Raw genomic sequence first — 26792 nt, forward strand, 5'->3', positions numbered from 1 at the left:
GCCTAGTGTCTCGTGGGTGATGGTGGCGATGTTGTTTGCCCTCCCCGAACAGCACTGGCTCCGCTGCACGAGAGAATGTCCCCCAAGACCCTGACACAGCTGAAGGATCAACTGATCAGCTAGGTAGGCGCAGAGTGTTTTTAAAATCAACAATCATGCAATAACAAAGTTAAAAAGAAGAACGTTGCTCCCGGCTTCCGCCTCAGGAGTAGCTATCTCTAGATGCCGGCTTGTGAGTCAGCGCGGCTTTTAAAGTGCAGAAGGGGGCGTGGCTTGGGATTAGGGGGCGTGGCCTAGTGTCTTGTGGGTGATGGCGGCGATGATGTTTGCCCTCCCCGAACAGCGCTGGCTCCGCTGCACGAGAGAATGTCCCCCAAGACCCTGACACAGCTGAAGGATCAACTGATCAGCTAGGTAGGCGCAGAGTGTTTTTAAAATCAACAATCATGCAATAACAAAGTTAAAAAGAAGAACGTTGCTCCCGGCTTCCGCCTCAGGAGTAGCTATCTCTAGATGCCGGCTTGTGAGTCAGCGCGGCTTTTAAAGTGCAGAAGGGGCGTGGCTTGGGATTAGGGGGCGTGGCCTAGTGTCTCGTGGGTGATGGCGGCGATGTTGTTTGCCCTCCCCGAACAGCGCTGGCTCCGCTGCACGAGAGAATGTCCCCCAAGACCCTGACACAGCTGAAGGATCAACTGATCAGCTAGGTAGGCGCAGAGTGTTTTTAAAATCAACAATCATGCAATAACAAAGTTAAAAAGAAGAACGTTGCTCCCGGCTTCCGCCTCAGGAGTAGCTATCTCTAGATGCCGACTTGTGAGTCAGCGCGGCTTTTAAAGTGCAGAAGGGGGCGTGGCTTGAGATTAGGGGGCGTGGCCTAGTGTCTCGTGGGTGATGGCGGCGATGTTGTTTGCCCTCCCCGAACAGCGCTGGCTCCGCTGCACGAGAGAATGTCCCCCAAGACCCTGACACAGCTGAAGGATCAACTGATCAGCTAGGTAGGCGCAGAGTGTTTTTAAAATCAACAATCATGCAATAACAAAGTTAAAAAGAAGAACGTTGCTCCCGGCTTCCGCCTCAGGAGTAGCTATCTCTAGATGCCGGCTTGTGATTCAGCGCGGCTTTTAAAGTGTTGAAGGGGGCGTGGCTTGGGATTAGGGGCGTGGCCTAGTGTCTCGTGGGTGATGGCGGCGATGTTGTTTGCCCTCCCCGAACAGCGCTGGCTCCGCTGCACGAGAGAATGTCCCCCAAGACCCTGACAGAGCTGAAGGATCAACTGATCAGCTAGGTAGGCGCAGAGTGTTTTTAAAATCAACAATCATGCAATAACAAAGTTAAAAAGAAGAACGTTGCTCCCGGCTTCCGCCTCAGGAGTATCTATCTCTATCTAATCTTTATTAAGAGCAGATAGGAAACATCAAATTGTATCTTACACTATTGCCTCTTGTAGAAGAACGATAGAAGGATAATTGGTATATGAGCTTGAAATCAAATACTTTTATCAACCATGAAGTTTATGAAAGATTTGTAAGCTACCACTAAAAAAGGAAAACTACCACTGCTCTCCTTCTCATACGCGCCTCCCCCCGTACTATGACACATTGCCAGCACATGGCCACCTCTTGCTTTCTACTCCCCTAAGCCACGCGGCCGGCCCCCCCGGGGGTTGTAGGCAGGGCGCTGTGTTAAGGATTCCACCTCACCTGGTTACCTACTCCTATTACTGATTTTTCTCTGCGCGGCCGGCCCCGATGAGGGGTTGTAGGCTTATCGCTGTGTTCACAATAAAAACAGATTTGAACAAAAAAAGGAAAACTACAGAATAATATTCATCCTATGTACTGTTATACCACATCAAAATTAAAATTGTGATCTGTTTTGGGGTCTGCACCAATATTGTTACAAGATTCAGTATGTGTGATTTGTTTCTAACATGTTGATATGTCTCTCTCACAATGTACATATTGTAAATATTGGTTTGTGTGTATCTTTTGTAGCCCTGAAGAAGTCCTGTGTGGACGAAACACATCAGCAAATACATTTTATTTCATTGATGGACCTTGTTCATAAGAAGAGAACTAATGAAGAAAGAAAACTGCGACATTTATATTGTCTATCTGTGCATACATATGCACCGTCATCACTGTGTTTGCCAATGAAAAAATCTACTTCCTGAATTCATATGCAATTTATACACCATATTACTAAATTAGAGTGTCAAACCACTGTTTGTTAATAATAATAAAATGTCGAGTTTGATACACACAAAACACCCATAATTTTAGCATCCCGCACCCACACATCCACAGTCAGGCACTTGCATACCCACCATCAGACAACGCATGCACCGTTAGACACCCACACACACATCAGGCGGTCCAAGATACATATCAGACACCCACACAACTTAGTGTCAGACGACTACACATACCATCAGACATAGACAGGATGGACTAAATATATAAAACACCACATCAACCTTTAAGGCATTGTAAATTTTAAAAACATTTATAAAAATGAAGTTCGATAAAACAGCTGAAGTTAAAATAGAGTCATGGTTCACTAAAAGGTTGAACAGTGGCTTTGCCACAAATGATAGAAAATTCAAAACTTAAGGTATGCCCTCACTTTCACTTGTTTGAAACAGCTATTATTTGAAGCGCATTCTTTTCCACTGGATCTTGCTCACGATGTATAAAGACCAATTAATAAATAACTAAATAAATACATTTTGTACCAAATATTGTCACCTGAGGAAAGGCATCCTTTACAGTTAAAAAGTACATTGTTGATACACCAAAATATGGAATGGAAAATTACAGGCACATAAAATCTAAAATATTGCTGCAATGTACCTTGAAATTTGGTATCCTGTTGTGAACAGGTCTTGGAAAATCAGCCAGGTTCTTTTCTTCAATGTAGTCCCAAACCTTTTGACGGATATCCCATTTAGAAACACCTTGCATAATAAGATAAAACGTGAACTTAGTAAGAAGATCTATCTGCTTTAAGACACGAGAATTAACATCTTACAAAATAGCATTTTGATTTAATCCCTATTACATTGCCACAGAAGACATCAAAAGTAAAAATAATCTGGACAGTTATGTCCCACCAAAATGATATACCTTTTTTTATTTTAAAATGTTTTAATGCAGGACAGGAGTATGATCTTAAGACCTCATGTACAACATAAATAAAACTTGCAATGTGTTCATATGAATAATGCAAGCTTCTTTTTTCTCCACAATCACAACTTTGCCACTGGGGCCTTTTTAAGCTACGCTCAAGCCGATCCCATCTTCCTTACAATCTTCCCTCTTAGCTGAAGCACCATTGTCCATTAGACTGCCTCTCCAAATAAGTGTCGCTATCTAGTCGACCAAACAAAATTCCTATTGGTCTAAGGAATGCCAATTTCACAAGTATATAATCTCAAATAATTCATCAATGCTTCAAATAATTGATAGAAACCTAATAAGCCATCAAGCACTTTTAACACACGTATATAATTTACCTCCCCTACCAGTCCTGGGCCCAACCCACAGTATTAGACGGCTACTTTTAATGGAGAAGCTATGCCTTTCTTGCTCAACCTTCTTAACAAACATTTTGCTGACTATGAGTGACCAACAAAATATGTAGATCAGGAACATGTAAAAGAATCGCTCTCACACGATTTTTCATTAACTTTCAGCTAATAAAATCAAGCAAAACAAACCACCAAAACAGAGATTTCAGAACACTTTTCTCTGTCGATTTCTATCAAAATAGAAACAATTGAAAAGAGTATCTTCAGTGCCACTTGAGTAAGTAGGGGGCACTACATCTGCTGAAAGTCAGTGATCTAATCATACCTAATAAATCATAAATGGCATGAAATTGCGATACTTTACAAGGTACAGATAGCCAAAACAGAAAGCAAAAACACAGACAAAACAACGGAGTCATATAGCTGTAAACCTATCCCATCATCACACCACCTTACAGAACTATTTCTAATTAATAGAACTTTTTACGACATACTGACCAAATACATACACCCACAAAAGAAACTCATTAAATAGGAAAAACCAACACAGAAAAATTTATTTCCACGTTTATTTTGCACACACCACGTGGAAATTAAGGAATCCTGGAAACAAAGGAGCACTCCAATCATGGGGCTAGTGTATCCTTACATGGGCGCTCCTATAAAAATACAGCCATAGTGAAGAAAGCCAGGCTCTTGTGCACCTTTATGCACAATAAAAGCACAGCTGACATCAGCATAACAAACATGCTAAGGGTAGCAACCTAGATGATGACAATAATGAAACCCGAAAGAAGAGATTTAACCCCTACACATGTAACTCCAACTAGCACATATACTTATGAGAGACATCAGAACTAGGAGGAGAACTCTCAGAAATCATGGTTTCATGCAAAACGCAGTACTGTGGCAAATCTCACCAAAATGTGTCTATGAAGTTGATTCAGGCTCACCAAGGACATCATAAACAACTTCCAAACATTGTGAATTTCAGCATAATCCCCTTGTAAAAGACAGCATGAGCCACATCATAAGGCTGCTTTTTGCATTAGGATTCTATGCGATGGGGTCCCACAAGAGAGTCACCTCCGAAACGTCTGGTGTATCACTACCGTCTGCTGCAAGGCACTACTGAAACTTACATGCAAACTCAAAGCCCATGTGATATGTGAAAAGACACATCCACGAAATACGTAACTCAGCCCTTGTCACGGAAACAATCAATTGTAAACTCCTCACAACCAATTAGCTGCACAGATGTCCCTTTGTCTATCACAGAATCAAAGGATATACAAGCCTCAACAAACAGCTCATTTTGGGAGAAAATCTTTCAGTTCATACTCTAAACCAGTGGTTCTTAACCTGGAGTCCGCGAGGACTACTTGTCGGCTCCGCAACTCTTACAAAATTAAATAATATTAAACTTAATACATTATATACATTTAAATGAGGAAAATTACAAATTTGAAAAGGTTTTCAATATTTATGAATTAAGGAAAATATTTCAATATTTGACCATTTGTTTGATGTTTACTTGTTTTTGTATTTTTTTGGTGTATCATTTGAGGTTCAAATCATAGAAATTGCTTGGGGCGGGGGTCTCTGGCTTCTAAAATTGACTCAGGGGCGTCCCTAGATTCAAAGAATGATTCAGTGGTGGTCCACTTAAGTCAAAAGGTTAAGAAGTACTGCTCTAAACAGTTATCAGCTTCTGGACATGTGGGAATATACCGAATGCCAATCCATTCTGGGCAAGAATACAAACATGAAGAAATGTTATATTTGTATTACCAAGTGAGTAATACAGAAAGCAACAACCATAAGAGCACTCCAACCACTCATGGGTCAATGCTGCTGACACAGTCTATTTGTTACAGATATGCCTAATGGCACACAACCACTACATTGCAACAATGAAACAAAGATAATACAGCAGGCCACGGCCAGAAACATCATGAAGCAACCAATTTGGGGCTTATACCAATCCAGCCACTGAAGGAAAGGTACCTGCTGGAGGTAAGTCACATGATCCACAACATGGCTAACAATTCTGGTCAAGAAAGGGCAATTGCAAAGTCAACATTTACTCTGCAATTAAGATGCTGGTCTCCCTGCAGGAAGTCTTTTGCTTTTCTTTTAAGTATTCTCAGCCTCAGTGAAACTCTCCACTCCACATACCAGTTACTGTGTTGCGGGCTGTCATTTAGCCATGGTGACCTGCTCTTGAGCTCTGCCTGGCGTTGATAACTAAAATGAACTTTGCCAGTTGATACTGGTGTGCGACTCACTTCTCCAGAAGCCCACTAAACCTGGACACAAGGGAGGGACATGCTTTTCTCCCGGATTGAAAGAAAACATTCAAAAGATAAGACGCAGATCTCTGGAATGTTCTGGCTTCCAATCTTGTCCACCAAAAGAGGATAAATATTGACCCTATTGAGACAGTATTGATAAATTGATGTCCAAAGCATCACCTGGACATCAATTCTGCTCTGTGCATCAACCTTGGACAGACGCATGGACAGGGACAGAAGCTCTGCTAGACTACTATCTTTCCATAAGGCAGGACAAATCTTGCTTCCTTGAGACTACTGTGGCGGTGACTTGTGGAGAAAGTGGTGCTGGATTGTCCTTTGAGGTAAAAAGCTGTTGTGAAATCAAAAATATCCGCACCAAGCCCTGCTGCTTGAAACTGAAGCATGCAGGAAGACTTAAGAAACCAAAATCTTTCTCAAGCCAACGGGTCACAGCAGGCCTGTTGGCCTTGAAACAGGACAAAGACAACCAGCTGAGAAAGCGTGACCCACAATGGAAAGAATGGACGAACTCTGTTCCAGGTGGGTACCTAGGCCTTGATTACAAATACTTGGAATTTCTGAGATAGGGGGCCCAATAATCCAAGGGACAGAGAATTAACAGGAATTACTATATATTGGGAAATAACATGCAGGAATCAGAGGCTGCATGATGAGTGGTGCATATTTTCACGTCTTTTACACTGAGATTCAGCATCTGAAGTCGATGTGTGAAAAACAACAACTTATTATTCTGATGTCCGCGATAGCTCCAGGCCCACTGGTATTGAGGCCTACGTGAAGTAAGAATAAGCAGTGTTGCTTGACATTGATGCTCCTATGGTCCACTCTTTTTGTAGGTGCATACAGACAGATGTATCCCTGTGCTGATAATGTGCCAACTTCTGCAAAACAAGTTTGTGAAAGGGTTCAAATGTGCTCTTTTTTGGGAGATACAACATGGAGAGGTGTACGTCAGATCTGAAATTAAAATTTCAATTATTATTTCCCTTTGTGTACAAAGCTGAACCAGTGTGAAGTAGAAGTGGTCACTGAAAAGTGTGTGAAGATCATTTTCATGGCCACTAGTTAAGACATCAATGAACATAGAGTAAGCCAAGTAACAGTATCATATCACAATCAACACTTCCTGTGTACCAATTGTTATCTGAATGTTAGCTGGCCTCACATTTTTAAAACAACACTTCCAAGGAGGCACAAAAATGTACTGTCAGTACACATACACAAACTGTACAAATCATAAATTTATGCAAAGCTAGGGTTAGGATAACACGAATAGGAAGGCCTTGACCTTAAATACCAAAAATGTGGGTGTTTAAATTAGGACATACAGAACTTGGGTGCAGGCAAGCAGGAATGCAGCTCTATATCAGAACAATGCATAGATGTAGATTAAGCGGAATATAGCAATCATCGGAATGCCTCAAAGATCATCTGCTATAGAAAATGATCTAACAAGAGCTAGTAAGATCAAACAACTACTAATCAAACCTAATATCTACAACCAGTAGATCTTTCTTCGTAACACCATCCTCATTCTCAAGCACCTCCTTGTTGTGCAAGGAACAAATTGATCCATCCACTAACAGTTGTTAACCCCGATCACAGTTACTCTTGGAGACCTCTCTACTCCCACCCTCAACTAACACTTCTTACTCCTAACGAGTCGGCCTCATTGTTCAGATACCTTAATCTATGTAGACTCGTGGCAAGCTTCGCTAATCACATTAAATTAGATATGACAAGCAATCAGTTCATTAACCCCTGTGTAGGCCTTTCCTCTGCTAATATCCCATCTTACCCTTTTCCCTTAAAATTTGCTCTGCCCAATCTAGCTTTATCCAACGCAGCGCTGTGAAATATTGTTATTGTGCATTAATATTATGTGGTTTTAGATTTACTACACTGTACTTCTGAATTATGGCTCTCACATATTGCTGTATGTTTCTCTTTTACGTAATGGCGGCCCTCTTAGGTAAGTTTTGTCGCTTGCCTAGGTGGTCTAAGAGCTATGCTCTATGTTTGCAAGTCAATATTTAAATATCGGTTAAAAACAGCACACTTAGACATCTTAATATTTTGGCTACTGAACAAGTTAATGGTGCCTTAATAATGCATTAGAAGTTTGATAATAATTTAGGATTCCTGCTTGCTATGCTGCACTACTGCAGTTTCGTCTGTACAATAAGGTATTTTTATGATTATATAACTGCGACCCTCTTAGGTATATGCAGTTACTTGCCTAAGTGGTTCAAGTTATAGTTCTATGTTTGAATATCAATTTCAAAATACATGTATGGACATCTTCAATTTTCTGATAAGATCAATTGATGTACTGGTACCCCTTTATCCACCTTACCCTCACAAGCCTCTACCTGGCACTCACCAAATAACACTAATATACTCAAGGGCAATCTGTTATCAGTATCGCAGATTCAGCCTGAACCGTCTTAGTTTGCCCAACATCTCACTTTGATCATTCATTATCGAACTCAGTACCTAACTTTCTTCTAAATAACATATGCACACTGCTCCGTGGGTGCACCATACTACCGAATACTAATTTTATACTTTGACAAAGGGAGCGGCCCTCAGCTCCTTGATTCTAGGATCTTCCTCTAGAGGGCTCCACTCCTTACATGGAGCCCATTTGGTACCTCCTTAGGTTGCCCAGACATATGTAGCTAAACAGGTTCAAATTCCCTCATGGTCTACTCTTTTTTCTCATATGGCGTAGCTCCTATAATTCATTAAAACAGCCTTCAGATTAACACAGGTACACAGTTAATCTCATTTTTAATTTTTGTTTATTTTTGTCAAAGTGAGAGACTTATTTTCTTTTTTTATTCTTATTATCTTTTCATTTAAATTCATTAATTCATTAGTTGTACATTTGATTTACATCATTAAAATTCAATAAACAGATCTATTGTTTCTACAAATCAGTATGTATGTAAAAATAAAAAATGTCAACAAAGATCCTGCCCACCACACACTTATCACCATACATTCTTACTCATTCATACATATTATATACAATCCTATTTACAAACCAAAACAATTTCTAAGGTTTGAGGTAACACAGGTATAAATCGTGTATTTCCACGCCAGGTCTACGCGTTTCGGTGGGCTTGGACCACCTTCCTCAGGACCAATACAGAAAAAGTTTTCTCCTCAACGTGTGTGTACAGGATACCTTGATCTCAATGCGATCAAATATATGGCGTATGTTCCTATTTTATCCCTCTTGCAAATGGGATCAGGGTTTTTCAATTTCTTAGATGTTCAAAATGTCCCAGATTCAACCAGATCCACACATAAGAGGTAGCAATATTAATTAATATTTATCTCGTAGGTAACAGCAGACATATGTTACATCCGTTAACACTACTTTCATACTATTTACCTCCTTTTCTCAACATATTCTCCTTTTCTTACCTTCATATAAAACTCTTTCTCCTACCTGCCATCTTTTACTTCCACCTCTCTCCTGCACCCCGTAGGCCACCTAATCCCTCCTCCATTCTTCACCCACCATCTCCTCCCATCTCCCTTCCCACCCCCCACCCACTGCTCCCTGGCAGATACTTGGGTCAGCTCTAAATTAATCGACTCCGCAAGCATAATCTAAAGATTCTCTCTCTTAATGTTAAGGCCTTATACAACCCTGCAAAAAGACAGGAAATCCTAGACAACAAACATAAACTCAAGGATGACCTAACACTCAAACAAGAGATGAAAATCGCCCTAAAAGAATCTCTCCTACTAAAGAAATCCTGGGTGGGTGACCTATCCTGTGCCCCTGCAATAAAAATATTTTGCCTAATTACGGTCATCTCTATCTCCTCTAGCCTCACTATTACCTCATCTGAAGCTGACCCAGAAGGCAGATAGCTTATCACTACACCACATAAAAACAATACTGACCTTATATTTGTGAATATCTACGCTCCCAATAGCGAAATCACAACTTTTTGGACTAACCTTAGCAGAACTCTATCATTTCTGCCTAACCATTGCAGACTCATTATAGTAGGAGATTTCAACCTCTCATAGGACAGCACACTAGATAGAAATTCTGCCTGCCTTTGAGACCTAACAAGTCTCACAAACGAATGATAAACATCTGTAAAACACACAAACTAAAGGATGTTTGGAGACTCTTTAACCCTATAGGCAAGCCTACTCATTCTTCTCACATCTAACAACTCCTTCTCGCACATCGATTACATATTAGTAGATGATTTACATGTGTCAGCTACCTCAAACCCAATCATTGCATCAATCTTAGTATTCGATCATGCCTGCATTTCCTTACTCTATGACATCTTTTGTGCCAGGCATACACCCAAAATACGGAGAATGAATGACCTCCTTCCAGTAGACCCTATATTCGAGGAGTCAGTCAAAAAAGAAATTGACTGTGTCTCCAATCCTCAAATAATGTGGGACACATTGAAAGCAACAATTCAAGGCCACATGATTAAATCAAGGTCTAAGAAAAGCAAGCAAGCTAATAAATCCTTGGACCAACTGGAACACCAAATAAAGTCACTAGAAAAATCCCTTACATTTTCCAGAGATAAAACACAAATAAACCAACTGACCAAACGAAAGTACAAATACAACAGAATCCTAAGCAAAAAGCCCACCATTTAGTTCAAAGAAACAAAGACATCAAAGTTTGCGGTAGAATACTAGCTTCTTATCTAAAACAAAACTACTGTAAACCCAGGATAACCTCTATTTTGAACAAAGCAAATCCTCCAACAAAAAGAGAGATATTCTAACTACATTTAGGAACTTTTATATTAAACATTATGCAAAAAGTAATGACTCTTCATATGAATCCTGCTAAGACTCTCTTAAAGAGATTAATATAAAAAAAGCAGATGAGGACATCAATCTCTCCCTAGAAAGCCCTATTCCGCGACTCGAAATCCTAAACGCAATCAAAAAACACAAACTTAGAAAAGCTCCAGGCCCAGATGGCTTCCCAGCCTCCTTCTACCAAATGTAAAAATCCTCTTTAATCGCCCGCTAGAGGACTTTTTCACTCATTTTTCCTCCACCGTCGCCATTAAAGGTACATCAGTAGAAGCAATTATTAATAGTCATGCCCAAAGAATAGAAAGACCCTTCCAACCTTAAACACTATTTCCCTATAACCCTAATAAATATAGATTGCAAACAATACGTGAAACCTCTTGCACTAAGACAAACCCATACTTACCAAAATAATACATCCCTCCCAAGCCGGCTTCACCAAAGGCAGATTTAGCGTAGATAATATCAGACTAATCAGCCATACAATAGAGAAAGCCCATGACCTTGAACTGCATGTTTTTCAATAGTTCTGGACACAGAGACGGCCTTTGACAAGGTCTCTTCACATTTCCTCCATGCCACTCTCAAAGCCTTCAACCTAGGTCCTTCCTTTATCAAAATGATCCTCGCCTTATACAAAGAACCCAGAGCAAGCATCAACGGCAGCCTATCTAATACCGTTGACCTCCAGCACAGTACCCAACAAGGCTGCCCTCTCTCCCTACTATTATTCCTCCTAACATTGGAACCCCTTCTGATACAAATCAGAAAGGACACCTCCATTTCAGGCCTCCCCTTCAAAGCAGGAATGCAGAAAGTGGCAGATTACACCAACAGCATTCTTCTATTTACCTCCCAAGCAAATATAACCCCACCCAACATCATGTCCACTATAAACAATTATGCCCGGGTCTCAGGATATTGTATCAATAAAGACAAAACGGAGGTGCTCTCTCTCCACTCTTCTCCCCTTCATAGCTCGAGATTGAAACGGCACTAGCATAACCTCTCTCCCTTATCTCTCTCATTACAACTAAGAAAATATTAACAGAACACAGAAAAAGTATCCTCACAAGTACAGCCCAAGCTCTCCGCAAAATTGATAACAAGCTAGCTGATAAAATGTGATACTCCACTCTAGCCTCACAACGGCACAACGAATACCTGAAACTAGATGAACAAAAACAATATTTTCAAAGATCTGGGCACAAAAGGACATACTACACATAGGTGACTTTGATTCCCCCACTGCCCTCTGCCCTTCTCTCAACTCAAAGCTAAATTTGTCTTAAATGATTTAGACTTCTATCTCTTATTAAAAATTAAAGTATTTATCTCCAGACTCAAAACCCCAGTGAATCCTGACCTTCCTACTACTCTACGTTCATACTCTAAAGGGGGCCCTTAGCCTCCAAACTCTACTCCCTCCTATCACCCACCACCTCTGCACTAATGAAATCAAAACAAAAAAAATGGGAATCACTCCTCTATTACACCAACAACCCTACAGTCATTCCGTTGAATTGGCCATACAATTGGGCAAACCTTACCTCAAACAAAATCACACCCGCTTAAGCAAAGAGTAAATATTGGGTGGTGCATATGACCCCTGGACCTGTAATAAACTATTTAAACTAGGCCTGCGTAATTCCAACACAAGCTGGACTTGCGAGAAACAATCAATATGCTACTAGATTGCACCTACTCTAAAAAATTTAAGCTGAAATAGGTAAAACCATATTACAAGTTCTGAACTTGACATGGACACCAACTCTAGCCCTATATCCCTGGGTATCCTTCCCCACGACCAACTTGCACTACAAGCTAAATGAAGAATACTGCCTTCTTTGGATATTCTTGCATCAACTGGTCTCAAAGTCATCCTTTCCAAATAGAAAGATCTATCCAAACTATGTCCACACACTTGGTGGGAAGGGATACAATTTACCAGAGGAGCGAACAACTCCTTGAACACATACCTAAAGACTAACTTAAGGAAAAAAGATACAATCTGGTCCAAGTTAGACATTTTTATTCGGAATACACACCCATAGTACCTGCCAGTCCCTACCTCCCCCAACCACTCCCTACTCGCTTTTCCCTACCTCCGTGACACCCCCCACACACATCCTTCCCCTCACCTGTTACTCCAACTCTCCTCTTGCCTGACCCATCTTTTTTCTATCCTCTCCTTCCTATCATAAAACATACGATTATCAGGGGTAACCTATTTCTGATGGCAACCTACCCGTCAGTTCCTCGAAATCCTCCCCACAAACACCAATACAGCCCATCCTCACAACATACAATCTACACCTACACTCACTCTCTACATTACATGCAGTTCTTCTCACCAAAACTGAAAATACTGTATTGAACTGTCTTTTATATTATTACCCCTATAGGAACTTGTTTTTCCTCCCCTTATCGTTACTTTACTCATGTAAGACCCTAATAAAATGGATCGTGATATTAAAAAAAAATTGCCAGATATATAGACTCCACTTTGAAATGCAACACATTTTGCAACCATTTGTTTGAGGTTTTCTTAGTTTTACACTTACCAGCACTCAGTTTGATGACAGGCTCCATTTCAGTGCAATAGCACTGTCAATGAAGAGGTCCCAGAAGTGGCACTGGTGAACTTACAGTACAAAAGCACTGGAGAGCGGTGATCCTTGAAAGACTGTTTAATAGGCACGTTGATCATTTGTTTTAATATAACGTCAAATACCTGAAACAGATGTCAGATAAATATGTCATGTTCAAGAACACATTTTATTGCAATAAGTACTAAAACCATCATGGCTGGAATAAGACATTATAAGCAATCCCATTAAGACACCAGGGTAAAACTCCAAAAACTAAAATAAAGCCAATCCATCAGAGCTGATAAAATTAAAATAAGTAGTTAGTGTATCAAATTCAATCAACATCTCTTCTATTTAAGCATAAGGCTAAGATAAAACATTATATGGCTTCTTCAGGAATGTAACTACTGGTGCTCTAATGGCATATGCTTTAACTCCCAAACAAAGTCCAATTAGAGCAATAAATACATGCATTTTACATATATATTTCAAAGAAACACCTAATAGTCCTAGTAGTATGAATCTAACATGCTAAGAATTTCAACATCTAGAGCACACAAAATGTACTCCCCACACTTCCTGCATCAATTGCTCACGACTGCACGAAGACTGACATATTTCCAATGGATAGTCTTATAGAACAAGACAACTACCACTAGGGAGTATAACCGCTAAATATTAGAAAATACCTAAACTTCGATTTAATTGCCAAAACACAATCTTTGAAAAAATGAACAGACACCACACCAAGTAAGTTGAAAATATACTGCTTTTGACCTTGTTAATTCATCTCACAGTTGCCAGAATAATTTAGCCAGGTGTAGACTACAGACAAAGTTTAACTTTGCTTCATCCATCCGATATAACAATTGTGATATGGCACACATTCAGTCAGTCTATCGCCTGTGGGGTGCATTTTCTGTACCTGGAAACTTTTCTAAAGGAATTTTCATCTCCATTACGACACTTTTTGCAATTCCCCTGCCACATGTCACAGACAAGAATTGATTTTGACTGATGTTCCATAAAAATTGTACATCTATAGCTCTGCATAGGTGCATTTTCTCAATAACTGTTCAATCTTTGGGGTCCACAACAATTTCAGGACTGACAGGCAAAAGCAGTTTTGAGTAGAGGATGGCGAACTACAGGAGTATGCCTCTTCATACTTTCACAGGCCAATGCACATCTGCCTCAAAAAGTCTTATCAATATTTGTAAAAATTAAAACAGGGCACATTCCTTTCTATTTGCAATAACGAAAATTAAAACATTGTTTCTTTTGAATATGTCGCCCTAAGTGGGAAGGGTATGCCCAGACGTGGGACCTGTGCTCACTACACCACTGGATTCAAGCTAGCTTAGCTAATGAAGGGTGATGCCCTGAAACCGGTCCCAGAATGCTTGTTTCTGGTCCAGGGAGGACCTGTGTTAGACTGTTCCGACAAGGAACAGGGTCAAGACTGATTGACATATGGCTGGGTCCAAACTGGGGTGGTGTGGTGAGCAAAAGAATGATGGATTTAACCCAGATCCTTGTGCCAGGGGGTGAATGTTTGTATTGTCCAGCATTCCGTCCATCAATTGTTTCTAATTCAGAAAATTAAAACAGGGCACAGTCCTTTCTATTTGCAATAACAAAACATGAATATTCACTGAATGTACCCACTTTATTCTCTTTTTTGAGGTTTTGGGCCCAATTCACAAAGGCTAGTAAGAGGACATAAAACAGTACTACAAGAGTACTCTTTTATGCATCCAATAATGTCTTTGTGAATAAGCACCTCTGGGTTTAAATATATTCCAAAGAAAAACACAAGTTAAATCATTTTCTATGTTCACCTTTTAACTGACATGGGGAATCTATTGTTTGTTGTTCCAAAATGCTAACGTTTTTGTTTCCTTTAGGTTCATTCTTAAATGAATGGCCCCATCATATGTATTTAAAAACAGATAAAAAGCACTGCAGTCCGATGGGGGTGCTTCAAAGTAAAATCCAGTAATCAGCACATGCGAACATAGGGATCTGGAAGTCTTCACCATTACAAATAGATCTTCAATATCCAGGTTAAAAGACATAGGGCTTGCATACAGCAAGGCCAGAGGCTGCCTCCAGATGAACCACTCCCCTTTTACTCAGCTGGACTCGAGTTCATAGAAGCCTATGATTTGACAAAGGAGGCTGTAGTTTTGCCATGCTTCAATCATTTTTTCGAGAATTGCCTCCTGTCGATTTCAAACGTGCGGCTTTGGTCTACAAAGCAAGATTGGATGCCTCCATTTTTATTTTTGAGCGCCCTCGAACTCAATGCCATAATATTGTTGTTGGTGCAATTTTCCAGCCTGTACTATCTTGGATCCAAGAGAAAACCAGCCAATAAAGTCATTGCTCGAGTAAGCATTTGGGAAAGACCTAGCCCTCCTCTACAACTGCAATCGGTGGCAACTTGCAGGGTCAGAACTCAATCATTTCAGCTCTGGCCTAGAGACAGCCATAGCTGTCCTGTCAGCCTCGTGTGATAAAAGCATACACAAAATACAGAGCTTTCATACGTAAAAAGGCTTTGGGACAGTCCTCTTCATTCACTTGTCTATACACGAGCCATTCAAATTAGCTAGCGCCCACCACAGCGTACAGGTTGGAGCGATGGAGGGGTCAGCCCGCATCAACCATTGGCCCATCTGGACTGTGAATACATCTGCCCAAAATCAAGTTAGCTTCAGTGCCAGGGTTGGCGTGCTATTACTTTTCTTTGCACGAGCTTTTTTCTTTCCTTTCTTTATACTTTTTTACAAATATATTAGGCATCTTTGAGTGTTTAAACTATATCTTCAGGTTACAATATTACAATGCCAACAGTATTCCTTTTCTTTGTGTCAATAATTGAAAGAGAAAGTAGAAAGGGAGAAGAGCATGAACGAGAACAGAAATATGGGCATGCTTCAGGGTAAAGGGGAACAGATAGGGAGAGTGAGAGTGAAGAAGAGCAGAAGAGCATTAGTTCAGAATTTCACAAAAGAGGAAGGGTGGATAGAGAAGGCAAAAAAGGAAAGTTAGAAAGAATTCCAGAAAAAGAAATGGGAGAAAGAAAAGAGAAGGGCATCCATGTGACATGCACTCACCACCTTCCTTGGAGAATTCAATTTCTCAGACAACGCAAGCACTAGAAAGCAAAAGGGACCCACGTCAACCGCATTTACAAACTCAACGTGGTGCAGCATTTCACCCACGCCACACACTCCTTAGCTCACGCAACGTGGTACCACAGAACCAACACTCTCCACAGACCACTGCCAAGGCCAAATCTTAAACTGCATCACCAAACATCCAACTAAACCGAGTTTCACTACATCAAGTGCAGTACCTTACCAAGGTAAGTTTGCAATGCATTTTATTACTATCTCGACCCTAAACGTCATCGCTACAACCAACTAGATATTTTATTTCTAATTAATTGTTTTAACTGCATGTGTCATTCTTGTAATGTTATTTTTTTTGTTTTCCTTCACCAAATTTTCTGATCACCTACAATAAATAAATGTTTAATTTAATGTATTTATCATTGTCTTTGTAATAATCCTAACCCGAAGGCCCATATTATGAGAATATAATAAATAAATGTTTTATTCAAAATGTATTCATCAATATCTCTGCACTTATTTTATGAGAGACCCGTTTTTTCTGATCTCTGTGGAAAAATGTATGCGGGAGGATAGGAATCAGAAGTATAGTGTTAATTATGGCATCGCCTGCAATTTTCCCCAGGTCATATCTTATGAAATTTATTGAGGAAAAAGTACCAGGTAAATACTGGTACGTGTGGATTTTGATGCAGAAAGCACTGGCATGTTATTGTCCATTAGGATGAGGAAAACTCTTGACAGCAGTGGGACCTATTTAACTCCTTAGGCGTAGACCCTGCAATTGTAACCTTACTAATGAATCTTTATGCCCATACCACGGCAACTTTTCGATATTCCCGGGGGGCTCTCTCAGAACGGTTTGTACCAGGGAGGTCCGCCAAGGATGTAGATTTATATTAGCTCCTTTTTTATTCACCATTGATATCATAGGCCTAGAAGCCGCCCGTTCATCCCTACAGTCCGACTGCCCCATAGTCATTAGGAAAGTATTGCCAGTTTTATTAAATGCAGATGATGCGGTGCTCATAGCACGCACAGCACTGGGCCTGCAGGATTTAATTCACAGGTTTGTTTCTGGACCTCATCGTCAACTTTACAAAATCTCACGTTTTGGAAGTTGGCACTCGGTCGACTAGGTCCAAAACCTTTAAGGTGGGAAATCACAACATAGCAAAGGTCCAGAATTTTCCCTATTTGGGAACTTTATTTGATGCAAAACTAAACTGGAAACCGTTGCAGGAGGGAAAGTTGGGTGACATGAATAAATCAACGGGGGCCATCGCCAGTTATGCCCATTATGGTCGCCAGGCATGCTTTTAAAGTTATATCAGTCCAAATGCATTTCTAAGGTTTTATACGGTAGTGAAGTTGGGGGTATACCTCGGTGCACAAGTTACAGCTGGCCCACAATACATTTCCGAGACTAATTTTGAAGATCCCCCAGAGCACCCCCTCGTTCACTGTACATGAAGAACTTTTATAAGCGATCTGGTGGCAGTGAAGCCTCTGCTGTGCTGGGTGATGATTTTGTCCATGACACTGAATTAAATTGTCTAATTATTTCAGATTGTTTGACACTAGATCATGCTCTTATAATCCCTTGGTTACGATATGTACAGGAGTCTTTCTCCGCCTTAGGCAGAGCAGACATCTTCCACAAATGCGACTCAGTGAGGACCCAAGAGCTCAACATTGTAAAGGACCTGTTTTTCAAGCATGCCGCTGTTCACTGTGAAACCATTGCGCTCTTGGGGCCCACTGTGAGGGGGCATACTTTACTGAAATCAGTATAGGGTATGGAGAAGAAGTTTTCTACCCTTACCAGCGCAAGTGACAGGTTCCTGGTGACCCGATCAAGTTTAGTCAGCTTCAACATTTCTTGGCTGCACCGAATGGTTTATTTAGAGAGGGTCCTGCGGCTGCGACTCTAGATCTCCACAGGATACCCTACATTTTGTACTCTTATGTAAATATTTTAGCTACCCTAGGAGGCAGTTTCTACGGCCCTTTTTTAAATCTATGTAATTCAGGAAAGCCTGAGTGGCGCTCAAGTATTTGCAACTTTTGCCCAATAAGCACACCCCTTTTGCAGTCACAAATTTCTTGTGGGCCGCATTTAGGTCAAGACAATCAAGACCCGATTTATCATTGATTGGATTTTATCCCTCCTCATTGTATTTTAATTAAATGTAATCAGGTCTTTCTTTTTATTTATTTAAACCACTATAGGATTTGTAATGAATGTATTTTATTGCATGGTCTTATCTGTTATGGCTGTGTTTGCATCTGGATAAAGATGTATTATTATTATTACTGAAGGGGTGGTGAAAGGCTTCAACCAACCAGATTTCAAGTGTGTTGCTATGCAGAGAAACAATGTGTGTGGGAGATTAGAACTTGCATTGCAAACCTGTCGAAATGCATAGACATTAATGGCATACATGTTGCATTGTGTCATGAAGAAATCACATATGCATGAAGCAGCTATATTGTTTGGGGAAAGCTGATTTGTGCAGCACTTCACAGCGAACATTTTAACGAATTTTGTTTCAGAAAGGCATGGCTGCTGCGTTAAGCAGTGCTATGCAGTAAATGTGCAAAGCGCCTTAATTCCCTATTCCAATTTCAATATCTTAGAAACAGAACTACTGTATGTTAAAGTGCACAAACAATTTCAGGAAGGGATGCAAGAATTTACAGAGGGGAAAAAATATTTTATTTTCTATCAACGCATCAATCTTCTGTACAAGGAAGACTCTCTGGGATCAAGAATAAAATCATTCTCTAGTATACCATTACTAAAATGAGAAAATGTCTAGTGTTTAGACTTTGGTTTGTTTCCTGCCACGAAATGATTCAAATGGCCCATGTGATTGGATTTATTGGAAGCTGTTAAGGAATAGAAGGAGAAAATTGAAAATGTCAAAGGAAATTTTCCATTCTAAAATTACATTTGGGGGCTGAAGGTCGCAAAAAATTCATACACGTGCCTCGTCTTCCAGATACTAATGTGGGTCTTTATCTTTACAAGTATGCTATTCAACAAATCCAAGAGCAGTTCAGGAAGAAAACTAACATTATTAGCACCCCATAATTTTTTTCTAGACCACAAAAATAAGGTTGGGTCATCAAGAAGTATGTTGCAACGCTTAGGCAATTGCCTGCATTTTGCGAATTTGAATATATAGCATATAAACAAGTTTTAAGAGATCAGATTCTAGCTAAAATGGTGCAGGTAAAACAATAGGAAGGAATTGATATATGAGGCAGAACAGTAAGCTGATGAGATCTGAGCTAAAAGCAGCACATATATGTCTGAGAAAACCATCTCAAAGAACAAGGAAAACATGGACAAAAGAAATGACTTTGGGTTTAAGCAGAAGAAGAATACATTGTGTTATTGCTGTCACAGTCAATTCCACCTGGCCAGTCATAGAGTTGGCCAACAATGACAAATCTTGTGTGGTTGTGGAGAGCATTTTGGTATGGTTTGCATGGATGAGAAAGAAATCGTGTCAATTGTCAAAATGTTACTGATGAAGAAGCCTCAACTTTTGATTTGGTGTGTGTGGGAGGCATGGTAAGAATGGAAAGAGCCTCCCAAACGGTGATATAGAGATTGTTGGACACAAAGTTGATGTGATGGTAGATTATGGGGTATGAAATACCATCATAGAAGAAATGTTGATGATGCAAGTATGGGGATAAAGAAATCTGTATTCAAATAGATATCTGCCCTGGTATTTATACTGGTCAAAGATAAGACCTTATTGGATTTTTGGGCGGATATTTTCTTTAAGGGCAGAAGATTAAGAGGGAAAGCCTATTTTGTATAGAAATGTGAGGCTCTATTACGGTGACCACATCAGAAAGAGATGGTATTAAATTTAGCTGCAACCAGAAAGCCACTCATATAGGGTGAAAGTGATGACATTTCAGAAGCCAAGTGGACTGATAGTAACATTAGTGACTTGAAAGTCAAATTAACAAATGTTTTAAGCAGAACTTTAGGCAAGATAGTCGGATTCAAGCATATTATTTTAACCAAGATTGTTTGCCTGTAAGACACCGATCAAAACATGTACCTTTAATGTTGAGGGCCAAATTTAAGGAACTGTTTGAAGATTTATGGAGGAAAGAAAGTGAAGTATTTCAGATGTGGTTTATGATTGTGTTCACTATTTCAATAACCCGGTGGAGAATAACAGGCAGACATGGATCAAGAGGAGAACTAGATTTACAAGAAAGAATAGCTTGCTGCGACTGCAACAATGAGATTGACTGAAAAGCCGCTAGTGAGTATGTTCCACTCCTTGTGCCGGAATCATTTCAAGGAGACTGACCTCAAAGTCCTTTTGAATCATTAGAATTTTTTCCTTCAAAAAAATTAGACAGCCTGTCACAGAGGGATTATGAAGGAAGAATATATATTGACAAGGCTTTAGGTTGTAAAGAGGACTTTGAGAACTGAAATATTTGTTAGCAAGCTCCATTTGGACAGTTCTAAAACTGCTTAAATCCTCAGAGTTATAGGCCATACACGATTTCTGTTCTAGTTGCTTACAACAAAGCTTTCCTTCACATAACAAAGGCGTAAACCAAGGTGCACAAGGAGTAGACGTTTGTCAAAGCATACTAAGGCAGATAAATAATCTACACGATCCAATGATTGACTGAGTCTAAATTATTGGGGAACACTTCCATAAGTGAAGGGGGGCATAGCCAAACGGTTTGCCAGTTTGAAGCCAGACATATTTCTCCACTTGCTGATACTCAATGAAGCAGAGTCTGATTGTCGGTTCGATTAACCAGAAGCCACAAATCTGCTATTAAGTCAAATGGAACAAACCAATGGTATGACCAATCCTGGACTTTGGGTTTTCCCAAAACATGTGATGGAGAGTTGGTACAGATCCAACATTAACATCTAAAGTGTGGCTGGCTGAGTGAGTGGGACCCACTACTAGTAGAGAGAGACCCAAAACTGTTAGAACAGTCTGCTGTTGGTAACCCCTCTTGTATCATTTGTGTCTCAAAGGTTACTGAGTCAGACATGGAAAACCTGAAGAAACACCAGGGATACAGCAGTAGCAGTCAATCAGAGAAGGCAAGAATCACCAATACTAGAAACTTCACAGTGGAGGAGAGTCATCAGCAGAAAAAAGGCCTTCAGCAATATGGTAAGTAACACTGCTTTTTTGTAACCAACAACAGGCACAAGAGACTCTCGGAAGTAGCTTTTACACTACTTCACCCCAGAATCTCACCCATGACTAGCAGAGACTTTTGGAGGTACTAGATTGTGCCCCCCACGTCGACCGCCTCCTTCCCCTCACTTCATGGTTTGGTGGCACCACGTGCACTGAGCAGGGACACGTGGTAGCAGCAGCGACAGTAGCTGTCCCCATTTAGAAGTTGCAGTGTACTGGAGTGAATAAATAAAACATGCATTTACATTTTGAATATTCTTGATTATAATGATAACCCTTGCTATGCAAATAACAGGGTAAAAAAGTAATGATTGACGGCAAAGGGAAATGTGTTTGCAGTCTGCGAACTACGTGCAAAAAATGACATATTTTATTGGACTGTCAGAAGGTGTTGGCTATAGGGAAAGTGTTTTTATGCCCAATCTTTAAAACATATGGTATTAAAAATTGGGTACAAGCAGTAGATCTTCTAACTTAACTGAGTAATTTAGATATAGCTTGCGCAATGGGGAAGTTCATTCAAAAAGTAAAAAAAATTCTTAAATGTGAATAGAACTGAAATACTTAAAAACAAATATTAACAGATATATAGTATGTTATACGGAATGCTGGAAAGTCTAATGAATTTTAAATGTATGAATTTTATGATAGATTTTATTTAAGATATGCAATTTTAAGAGTCTATATTTATTAAGACTTTAAATGTTTAAGGACTAACTAGTCCAAATAAACTTCTATTTTGCCTGACTGACTGAGACAACTTGCTTTCCTATGGTTAATAATGTTAGGTGTTTACGTTTTGATTCTCGAGCTAACTTAACTTAGCCAAATGCTGCAGATTTTGAGACTGTCAGTATGCTAGTTGTTCATGTCTTTGCAGGTACATTATCAAGTCCCTTGTTAGCTACAGAAAGCCCAATATTCTGTTCTAGATTGATAGAAAGGCTTGGAGATGAAAATCTGGAAGCAAGGATGGAGAAAAGATGATTAGAGAAGACTCCTGCACCCGCCGTACCAGGAGGATGCAGCACTTAAGGAGGAGCAAATGTGTACCTAATTATGCTGGGATAGGAATTTATGGAAGTTACCGGCTCCCGACAGATAATGCAATGGGATTGGTTTGGAACTGCGGGAGAGAGATATAGCTGTTCTGGAACTTTCGATTGAGATTGTGCTTTTAATTACTGTTCTATAGCCGTTAGATTTCTGACTTCGAAGAGAGCAGATCTCTCCACTTTTGTGATTTCCCATAGTGTGAGGCTGTATGCTAAGCTCTTTCTGAACTTCTCCTGAGGTTCACATGATACTAACACCTTCTTCATTTCCCCTTTAGAACTCCTCTTCACGCTTTCATTTCTCAATTTAGCTAGAATGTGTTTCTTTATGGAACATTGCATCTGGATAATCTGCCTTCTTTACGTACTGATTATTTGCATTCTGTACTTTATAATATCTCGATTTAGAGAGCATGAGCATCTTAACCTTTTCCCTGTTTTCCCTATTTATTAACCTTTGAAGAGTGTAATGAACTAATAATCTGAAAAGAAACCTATATGGTTGAATACCATCCTCTGTCGTTATTAGAGGCTTGTATTGGTTTACTGAAATGATATTGGCTTCTGAATGCTAATTCTCCCTCAACTCTTCAAATCAAACCAAAGGTCCATATGACCAGTAGGGGGAGTCTGTTCTATGACTACACCAAGAGATTGAGATCAGAGACCCCGCTCTATCAAGGGTAATTTCATAAGATGGTCAAGGTCCTTAAAGAAGGGCCCAATAGTGCTTGATACAATAGAGAGCTACAATATTAGCTTTGAAGAAGGCAGTGACACTAATCTTGAACAGTTGTATGATGGAACCCGCATGCTTGTACCCCACATGCCTTTACCACGCAGTGACTACCCCAACTGCGACAATACCACATGTTCCTTTACCACGCAAGTCTTTACAACGACTTGCCTTAAAGGGGCACTGTACTTTGGAATAGTATAAATTACTATTCCAACTCCAGTCTACACAACAGTAAGGAAGGTGTTAGACTTAAAATCCAACACCAGTCCCACAACGTGCCCCCCTAAAGCAAGTCGTTGTACTGACTTGCTTTAGGGGGGCACGTTGTTAAAGGACTGTATGATAACACCCCAGTCATGGTACTGACTTCCTTGTAAAGGCAGGTCATTGTTCAGACTGCGGGGTAAAGGATGTTTCCCCACTCAGAAGTTAAAGAGGACAGAGGTTGAAGTGAATTTCTGTTTTATTTAAATGTACTCTGCTGCCTTTGCAGTTAGTTAGTGATATCTGCAAGAAGACTGAGTGGGTAGTGTAGAGAGTTGTTGATGTACCAGAGACACTGTGGTCTCTCCATGTTTCATTGATGGTTGAGTGGTGTAGGGAAAAAGTATGGGAATCAAAGTGGGCTGGAATATAAGCCGTTTTGTTACAAATGGATCGGAAGCAGGCGCACGAATCCCAATGGACTAAAAGGGCTTCGGCCCCTTCCTCCGCGTGCCATAGCCTGGGCTGCAGCTTCATGGGTGCTTGTCTCAAGGAAAGCCTGGACAGGGAACTGCATGGGAAGCACGCATTGGAGAAAACAATTTCTATTTTGTTTGAGAAACACATGTTCAGCTTTTCCTTCCGATGGTAAGTGCCTTCAAAGTAGGGGTGGAGGTCATCAGTAATTCATAAAATGCAAGTTCACAGACCCCATGGTGGGGGATTTCATTCTGTGCGGCCACTCGCTTTAGCATTCCTCATTGAGACAATGATTGCATTTCCTGTCCTGTTCCCAACCCGACTGCTAACCTGAGTCCTTCCGAGCAATGAAGGTACAAATAACAAATTATATTGTATGCAGGGCTACTGGAATTATTATCAGATTGTGCAGTTGGAACCTTTGTCGCATAACCATAGTTTTACTGCATCTTATTATTTTAATTTGTTTATTTATTTGAGTTTTATATAGCGCTGGTTTGACCCAGAGGTATCAGAGCGCTTTACATGAGGATTAAGGCGTGTTACAGCGTTACATCAGTTACATTACAGTTACATCTGTTACTAGTGCATTCAATAAACATAGAAAAACAAGACAGATGGAGGAAGGGAAGGGAACATAACGGGGAGATGAGCAAGAAAACAATGTCTGATGTCCAATTGGGTAGGTGCCTTCCAAGGGGGTGAACTAGAGTCAAGCTCCTCTCTGGCTACATATGATAGCTCCACCGGGCATCAGCCAAAGGTTACTCTAGCTCCATGATAAGTTTGAACAATTATGGATTCCGCCCAGGGGGCAACGTCATAGTTCTATCGACGCAACGTTGGTCGCCTCGTTCTCCAGCTTGCCCCCAGTGAGTGTGAAACAATAGAAAGTGTTTGGGCATTTGTGCAGGCACCCAGTGGTAAAGCTTCATGTTTTCACTAAGTGTTGACACATATCCTGGATATTATCTTCATTGGGGATCGGTATAATTCAGATGGAATGATGCAAGGGGAGTAAGAACTATTGCAACACAAATTGGACGATGAACTGCCATCTTAGGGTCAGGCAAACACGCTGCTGGTTGAGTGAGGAACATGCTGCGTTCACCTCTATTGAATTAATGAAATCGGGGAACGTATTTGCTGGAAAATCCTTGTGGGTCACCACTGACTGTTTGCAGCTGATTTGGTGCGGTTTAAGAGTTCCTACCACTCACTGGATAGCTGCGATGGTCAAACCTTCCATATTGTTGAGCAGCGCTCCGGTTTTACAATGTGGATTCATGGTTTTCAAGGTCAGGCAGGACTTAGATGGGGGGGGTGGGGGAGAACCTAATCATACTCAGTGCAGCCGTGATATCCTTGCAGCACCGCACTGCTTTAGGCGCTTATTGGAAGTTGCACCCTGGTGAGGATCAGTCCATCTGCCACATAACCCATTGACTGCTTCCCAATCTGCAGATTTTTTTTTCCATAACTTCCATAACAGACTTTATTCAAACTCATGTCATAGCAAGGCCCAAACGGGCCACATATATATACGGATACAATGTATATCGGCATAATGCCACAAATTGATAATATAAATACAGAACAGTTCAACATACTGCCATAAAACTTGTCTGGGTCTCTTCACTTCAACCCCAGGCGGCACACCACGCACCCGAATGCCAAACAATACAATATGTCAAGTGTCCCGACCATATGACTGAACCTCAGCGTCAAGTGTTTGAGTCAGCGATGGCTGAGGCTTCAGAGTGAGACCCAGATAGTCCAACCAATGCTTCCAGGTTTTTGAGTGTTTCTGGGGACATCCCCTGGCTCAAACAACTGGCACCTCCAGCCCCATGCAGAAGTCCATGCCTCTCTTCAAGACGCCCACCAGGAGCAGTATATCCGCCCTCTATAATCGAGCTATATCTCGCTTGGCGAGTGTTAGGCCCAGGAATAGATGATGGCGTCTGTAGCTATTGCCGCTAATCTCTTCCGTGTTGTGTGACGAAAAAGCCAATCTAGGAAGCACCCACCTCAGTACCTCCGTAAGACATGCCATCACTTCCCTCCAAAATGCGATACAGGTCCTGACAGTGTGCTAGAAAGTGCTTTCAGCATTGCTGCAGCACATACATATTGGGGATGCCACCAACCATGCCCTCCATATCTTGTGGCATGTGTAGTAAGCCCTATACAAGTATTTGAATTGAATTAATCGCAAACGTGGCGAGATTTTCGCGCCCCTGGGGGACTCCAAGGCCTCAGTCCAGTCATCATTGTCTATTGGGCCTAGATCCGACTGCCATGTCGCCCGGAGGGCCTCAAGCATGGAGGACTATTTGTGACGAGCAATTGATATATTTTCGAAATTTTGTGATCTTCAGGAGTTTACCTTCTAGTGGGTTAAAGTCGCGGAGGGTCGTAAGGTTGGCAATTAACGTAATTTATGTATGGTGGAACTGCAGGTATTTGTTGAATTGACTACAGGGCATAGAGTATTCCACCTCCATCTCTTGGAATGAGTGCAGCGATACAGAACACAACCAAGAGAGGAAATCCCATTCAGATCCCAGCCCCAAAAGCCTAGGAGGTCAGCTTGCTCAGGGAGGAGTCTATTGCGCCACAGCAGAGTTTCACATATGTGGCGACCACACCCTACCCTCCGGTGGAGAGTTTGATGCCACACCAGTATCACCGTCTTA

At 40.8% G+C, this 26792-nt stretch overlaps 1 protein-coding gene across 2 annotated transcripts in view; it reads right to left on the reverse strand.

The window, feature by feature from the left end:
- MTHFSD (methenyltetrahydrofolate synthetase domain containing) overlaps positions 1-26792 on the reverse strand; it is a 152999-nt gene that overhangs the window by 82949 nt on the left and 43258 nt on the right. For both annotated transcript variants that reach the window (XM_078669260.1, XM_078669259.1), the window contains exons 2-3: positions 13236-13405; positions 2853-2956 (exon numbers count right to left, since the gene is read on the reverse strand). In XM_078669260.1, the coding sequence (XP_078525386.1) occupies positions 2853-2956; positions 13236-13263 (132 nt within the window). In that variant the 5' untranslated portion in view covers positions 13264-13405. The remainder of the gene's footprint in view (positions 1-2852; positions 2957-13235; positions 13406-26792) is intronic.

The sequence above is a fragment of the Lissotriton helveticus genome, chromosome 12 (genome assembly GCF_964261635.1).
Source record: "Lissotriton helveticus chromosome 12, aLisHel1.1, whole genome shotgun sequence".
In the NCBI taxonomy this organism is placed as follows: domain Eukaryota; kingdom Metazoa; phylum Chordata; class Amphibia; order Caudata; family Salamandridae; genus Lissotriton; species Lissotriton helveticus.